General features: G+C 33.2%; 1 protein-coding gene across 1 annotated transcript; it reads left to right on the forward strand.

Annotated features, from left to right (window-relative positions):
• The first annotated feature begins 6,263 nt into the window (after positions 1–6,263).
• On the forward strand, positions 6,264–6,629 carry LOC123922283. The gene has a single exon (XM_045975015.1). It carries the CDS (start codon positions 6,264–6,266, stop codon positions 6,627–6,629), a length of 366 nt encoding a protein of 121 aa, XP_045830971.1.
• The last annotated feature ends 1,314 nt before the right edge of the window (positions 6,630–7,943 follow it).

Genomic DNA, 7,943 nt, shown 5'->3' on the forward strand with positions numbered 1-7,943 from the left:
AAAGACCAAAATATTTCATTTAATTTTTTTATATAATTAGTTAAGTTTTGTATTACAAACCAAAAAAATTTATATTTTTTTTATCAAATTTAATTATTTATATGTTCTGTTTATCTATACTAAGGGGGCGTTTGTTTCAAGGTTGTTAATTTTACTCTCAGGAATCATATTCCCAAGAAATAATAATGGAAACTTTATTCCCAGGTATTTTAAAAAAAACATGTTTGGTTCATATTAACTACATTCCTAGGAATTATTGATAAAAGTGGGTAAAAGAGAAGTTATTGGAAGTTATTTAAAATGTATTCCCATTTTCATGGGAACTTTTCTTTCCCACCCATTTCCTTGGGAATAAAATCATGTGAATAAGAGAAGTTATTGGAAGTTATTTTATTCCAAGGAAACTTCATGTCAACCTTGTAACAAACATGAGTATATTTATTCCAACCCATATATTCCGAGGAATATTATTCCTAACCTTGAAACAAACACCACCTAAAGAGAATACATGAGTTTTGGTGTGGACTTTTCATAATATCAACAATATCCTTGATTTTTGTAGTAGCAACAAAAATCTTTTATTAACAAACTCATCATAATATAAGACATATATATATTTTTTTTGCAGCAAAAATCTTTTATTAACAAACTGACCATAACATAAGGCATGTATTCTTTTTGGGACGCGCTTGCATATATACTGTATTATAATTATGATTTTCTAATTTTAAAAGATCAAACCATTTCTTATGCAAAGTCATAAAAAAATACAATGGGCCTTTGGACTTTGAAACCCATCTATTCCTTTCTTTTTTGACCCGCAATATAGAGTCCATCGTGGTATCTTCCCTAACCTTGGAGATATCACTGTAGCACACACTCAAAAATGCAACAGCAACTATGGGATGTCCCGTCTTGCTTTTGCCCAAAATTGCAGTAATACGAATCAATGTGATGCATTCTCTATGATTCAATGGCATAACATCTCTAAAATACAAGAAAGCCAATGTGATGCATTCTCTCAACAATTCAGATTTTTTCCCCAATATATATATATGAAAAAAATCCTAAAAATCTGGTGTGGCTAAAGCCACACCATGCCTCTACATGGATCCGTCCCTGCCCAAAACTATTATTCACTAAGTGCGAATTACATGATGGCATTCCGAGAGTTCACCTTAAGCGGAAAACATTTAAAAACTCTATTTGCAGAGTGCATGAATTATAGATCTCTAAATCAGAATGATAAAAAAATTACGAACATATATTGATACTCGGAGGACGAATGGAAAAAAAAATTGGAACCTCTCTCAATGGCCAGAATTACGAACATACATCGAGATTCGGAGATCGAATATGATTACATAAAGTTGGTCTTCAGCAGAGAAAAATTCAGTAGCTCTATACGCAGCGCACATAAATTACAAACATCTAAGTAAAAAGATACAAAAATTACGATTCTATGAAGCGCACATGAATTCATATCTAGATTGATAACCGAAGGACCTCAATCAATACCAGGAGATTTATAAATCGTACAATAAGGTAATACATCAAATTCTTAGATATTTATCGATGATTATACGAAGCGCAAATAAATTATAGAAATCTATATTAGAAAGATACAAAATCTATTGAAGATGGAATAGGATCACATTATATAAATACGAGGTAAAGATTATAAACATCTTATGTTATATTTAAAAGCTTAGGATTAACATAGTAAAACTAAGCCAAGCACCAAACCATATGTCGTAAACATTTCTAAGAACCAACCATCCTTGATCAAAGGACATGTCATTAGATTTTTTCATAACATGCACTTCGAACTCATTAGGATTAGGATCTCGAAGAATCACATATGTATCAATTAAGTCACCGAAATCGCGAACAAAGCATTGAGGGAGTCTGGCTAATGCCTGCAGTGAACAGGTAAAAAAAACAATTTCACATAAATCAACTCCTCATGTACATTTAAAAAATGCGTCAAAAAAATGTACATTTATAAAAGAATAAGAAAAATACACTCAATCATCAAGTGTGATACAAAATACACAAATCAAGAAACATGTACAATTCATGATATAAAATACACAAAACACGAAACATGTTTTCAGAGGTATCTATTAATATGTTAAATTCGTATACATATATTGAGATGGGTTAACAACTGATAATTTTAAGAACACTCAATCAATGTAGGCAAAGTGATTAAATTAAGATAAAAGCATTCTTGCATCCATATCAACTCAAAAGCATCAAAATAGATAAAATGTGATGCAGCCAGCACAAGAGAACGTACATGAAGACATTCATGATACAAAATAAACAAATGAAGAAACATTATGTCAGAGCCATCTAATAATAATGTGCATGCATATATTGAGATGCATTAGCACCTGGTAATTTTAAGCACAATCACTGAATGTTGGCAAAGTGACTACATTAAGATAAAAGCACTCTTGCATCCATATCAACTCAAAAGCATCAACATATAAAAATCTGAATGTTGGCAAAGTGACTACATTAAGATAATGACACATTGAATGTTGACAAATTGACTACATTAAGATACAACATCTCCCAAGGCATGCATGCATACATAAATATGAATACATTGATATATCATCATAATGTAACAGATGCAAGAAGAGAACTACCTCTTATAACAGATGATCAAAACCTTCAAGCTAGATCAAAATCCATCCTTTATCTGCAAAAAACACAATTTCATCAAATGTTGGAAAATAAATCATCAAATAATCTAGAAATTTCAAATCTTACAATCTATATCTACCCTTTTCATCCTACAAACATAAAAAGAGATTTTTAAAAGCTGAAACTATTTTACCAAACTCAAAAACATAATAATAAAGATTAGACATTTTAATATTTTATAGGAAAAATAAAAGTATGCATAAAACATTGCACATCATATTTGCGCATGCGCGCACGTTCTTACTCTAGTCTTGGTTTTTCACTATTTTGCATACAAGATTTAGTAGTATTAGAGAAGAAAGCAGTATCATACCTAGAGAATCTCTCAGTAGTTAAGTCAGCTTGCTATTTCTGCAAACAAAGTAACATTGAATCATGTTAATACTCTGATGAATTTAGTTTTGATGCATTGTTGGTGTAAAAAATTTTACACTGTTAACTAATCACAAATGATTATCTTTTGTACGACTTTTATAATAGTTAGGCATAGATTTCTTAGAAGACAATAATTAAATATGACGAATCGACACCAACAGAATACTTGCCTGTAAGGCACATGACACCTCTTTCTCTTCAAAGCTGCAAGGACATCAGCTAGAGCTGAAAGAGAGAGATTAATAATAGCTCGTCCTTCGTCAATTGTTAGTCCTTTGGCCCCAGTTTTCAGCAACCGTTCACTGCCTCCAAGATCAACCATCCATAACTTACTTGTTTCTCTTTTGGCCTCCGAAGTATCCCCGCGTCTAAATATGCTTATCCTTGTCAGGCTATATATATATATATATATATATATATATATATATATATATATATATATATATATATATATATATATATATATATATATATATATATATATATATATATATATATATATAGATATATATAAAGCTAAACAGATAATGTAACTATCAAGCTGAGAAAACCATGAAAATATTTTGGAGTGCCTAATTAGAACTATGCTCACCAGTGTGACCTGCTTGATGCCTCATTCACATTAGTACATGAGGTTGATCTGAATCTTCTTCCTTTGTTGTACCACCATTTGGCTTTAGCACAATCAGAAATCTGCACTTCTGAGAGACCCTCAATTTCCACCAATCCCTTTGGATCTGTTTGGATGTTGAGATTACTGTAAAAGTAGTTGGTGAGCCAGAGTCTCAGACAAATTACCCTATGAAATTCAATCATATGTAATGTATGTTTGGTTCCATTTTTGAAGCAGACAAAATTGATTCCAACTTGAAGCTAAAATTTAGAGTTTTTGCCTCTACAATCGATATTTAGCCTCAAATTTATTGTTCAACTCACTTCAACACGAATATATCCAAACATAAACATTTTAGTAGTTTACATTCAACTCACTTTTAATAACACGAACCAAAATTTAACTCAATTCCACTCCGTTTTTGGTTACAAATTGAGCTTTAATTCAAAATCAATTTTTGTCACCTTATAACCAAACACGCACATAGAAGTTTTAGTGAGAATACTAAAAAAGGTTACCATTTTGTCATATTTTCATGTTGTCTAGAAGACTGTCTTGGATAAATTGAGAATACTATGATTATTTTTTTTTGGATTTTCAACTATAACAAAACTAAAATCAAACTAAGTAAATTGTTGGCTCAATTGCCTTGTCAAAATTAATCGACAATCCCCGGCAACGGCGCCAAAAATTTGATAGATAAATTGCAAGTATACAATTATCGTCAAGTAGTAATTAAGATATCGTGTCCACGAGGATTGTCTTTAACTTTGAACCAAAACAATTAAACCAATGCTTTAAAAGAAAATAAAAGAATATTTGGGGGTTTTGTTCATAAGAATTTGTTGGAAACGAAACGAATATTGGAATTTTATCGAACGGTTGGCGGGCGATTGGATCTCTTCGGTTCATTTCATAGTAATTTGTTTAGTGAATCATATTATATACTCATGAACTACTCAACTAGTTTCAAGATTGTATCAATAAAATGATTATTAATTACCAATCTATTGATAATAATCCTCTCACTTAATCACAACTCCCCAATCTTTTGAGTGAATTTGTGTTTAAGTGAGGTTTTCACAAGCATTGATTCCTAAATCACAATCAATAAACCTAAATCTCTAAAGTGATTATCAATTGTTCAATCATTCCTAGGTCCATAGCTAATTTCCATTCTTATGATAAATCAACTATTAAGTTCATCACACAATTTCGTCAAATTATATGATGCATTAAGTGCAAGAAATAATCAATTGAAACTAGATCATAATCCAATTGCATACAATCAAGTTCACATGGTTCAAACAAAGAACAATGAAAATCCCCTAGAAATCCAATCTAAGAATTTAGCCAAACACAGTGAAAGAGGAAATTACATGGATGAAAAGAATTGAAATCTTCATGACAAGAGGAATTGGATGTGTTTCCACACTTGATTTCTTGCTTGGATTCACCTTCTTGTTGCTTGAACTCAGCTCCAAAGACTCACTTTGATCCAAAATTTCGTAACCTTTTTCCAAAAAATGAGTTTCCAACTTATACTTTTCATCCTGTCAGATCTATCACGCCCAGCGTGATACGCACCACGCCCAGCGTGAAAACCAGCAGCCAAAGCCAAGAAAATGCCAATGAATTACGCCCAGCGTGACATACCTACAACAACACTTTCTTTTGACAGCTTAAGGCCTTCAGCAACACTTTTTGATAGCTTTTCCTTGTTTCTTCCAACATAACCCAACTCTTCCAAACCATAAATTTCACTTATTCTAAGCTTAAAAACTCATCAAAAGGTCCTCTAACTCCCTTGAATTATGTCACTTTTAGTGTGTAATAACGGAGTTATCAGCTACTTAACTAGCGAACCCCCTATACATGAAATTATAGGATTTTACATCGTTCTCTAGTTAAGGACTTGTCATACAAACACCCCCTGTTAGGATTAAACTTGTATTGGGTTCGTTTGATGTTAGGCATGCGTTAAGCCTAGACCTAGGCCTAGCTTGCTAGTTGGCCTGCTCTTGACTCCCCCTCGCCCTTACTTGTCATGCACTCTTTGTATATGCCTATATAAGGTACTTTACCTTATGTGAATCAATTGAGAACACCATTTACACAACAATTGGTATCAGTGAGCCCTCAAGGGTCCTGCATACACGAAACACAGTTTGTTTCGCGCGCGCTCTTGTTGTTTTTCTGTTACAACTGTTTCCTTCCCAATCTTCATCGTGAATCTTGATCCCTCACACAATATTCATCACCGACTCTCATGGCTGAATCTTCCCACTTTATGCAACCTTTTATTCCCAAATTTGATGGCCATTATGATCATTGGTCTATGCTTATGGAAAATTTGCTTCGTTCTAAAGAATATTGGAGTCTCATTGAAGAAGGTGTCATCGTTGCTCCTGCAAATGCAATAATTGAACAAAGAAAACTTGCGGATGAAAGCAAACTCAAAGATTTGAAGGCCAAGAACTATCTTTTTCAAGCAATTGATCGTTCAATCTCGGAAACTATTCTTACTCGTGACACAGCTCGTAATATTTAGGAATCTATGAGAAGAAAATATCAAGGTTCAACAAAGGTTAAACGTGCTCAGCTTCAAGCCTTACGCAGAGAATTCAAAATCTTGACCATGAAAGACAATGAATCACTAAGTGATTACTTTTCAAGAACTTTAACTATTGCCAATAAAATGACTTCACATGGTGAAACCATGAATCAAATTAAAGTTGCTGAAAATGTTTTAAGATCCATGACTTCCAAGTTCAACTATGTTGTGTGTTCCATAGAAGAGTCAAATGATGTAACTACCCTTACAATTGATGAATTGCAAAGTAGTTTACTGGTTCATGAACAAAGGATGAAAACCACACAAGATAAACATGAAGAACAAGCCTTGAAAGTGTCTTATGGCTGAGCTGGAGGAAGAGGGAGAGGAAGGAACAGTTCAAGGGGTGGTAGAGGAAGAGAAAGCAAAGAATTGATTGAATGCTATAGATGTCACAAACTTGGGCATTATCAAAATGAATGTCCAACTTGGGAAGAAAGTGCAAATTATGCAGAATTTGATGAATATGAAGAAGTGTTGCTTATGGAACAAGAAAAGTCAAAAGAACCAATCAGTAGTGATTCAAAGGATGATATTTGGTTCCTTGATTCTGGTTGCAGTAACCACGTGGTGGGAAAGAAGGAATGGCTATTTGATTTTGATTCTGAATTCAGAGAATCAGTAAAGCTCGGTGACAATTCAAAGATGCCAGTCATGGCAAAGGGCAATTTGAAATTGTACATGAAAGGAATTGTGCAGGTGATAACAGGTGTGTATTATCTTCATGGGTTAAAGAATAATTTGTTGAGCATTGGAAAACTACAACAAAAGAACTTGACAATTGTTTTTTCAAACAATAATTGCAAAGTGTATCATGAAAGCAAAGACTTGCTTATGTCCACAGAAATGTCTGCCAATAGAATATATGTGATACATGCTTCAGTAATCACTCCCATCTGTCTTCAAGTCACAAAAATGGATCAAACTCTAATGAAAAATAAAATAATAGTTGATATTTGTTGGTGCAGCATCTGGTGAGCCTCCCTTGCTTCTAGCAGCTTCTGTTCACTGTGCCACAAGATCAGCAGTCAAAGAAGCAAGGAAACAGCTGTTATCATGGAGCAACTCAGTCTCAGATGATGGGTCAGATTCAACATTTCAGTTAGGGGTCCCTGCAACCATGCATGTAGTAAAGGAACTCAGTGGACTAGACATTGTACAAAGATACTTGAAATGGAAAATGGACAACAAGTAAAAAAATACCTCAATCACAACAAATCATTATCTTGTAAATGAAAGCTAGACATGTTGATCAACTTAAAATCAGGAATTTATGAACCGGTGTATGCTGTGAAAAACTGGAATCCAAGAGAAACTTGAACCGGTTCATTAATTAATGAATCGGTGCATGCGTGATTTTTTGAAGAAAATAGGCAGATTTATTCCTACTTAAGGCTTGTTTTTTTGTATAAACAGAGGTTGTTATATGCACAAAAAATTAAGAGATCAAGGGAGAATTAATTGAGATTATGATTTGCAACCACTAAATCTAGGGTTTTAGAGAGAAAAAAAGTGGTTTTCTCTTGGTACAATTCTAGGGGTTGAGCAAATTATCTTTGTATTCACCTTATGAAATACTAAATCATTGAGTCTATTGGCCATGAGTAAAGATTGGAAGATGGT

The sequence above is a fragment of the Trifolium pratense genome, linkage group LG4 (genome assembly GCF_020283565.1).
Source record: "Trifolium pratense cultivar HEN17-A07 linkage group LG4, ARS_RC_1.1, whole genome shotgun sequence".
Classification (NCBI taxonomy): Eukaryota; Viridiplantae; Streptophyta; class Magnoliopsida; order Fabales; family Fabaceae; genus Trifolium; species Trifolium pratense.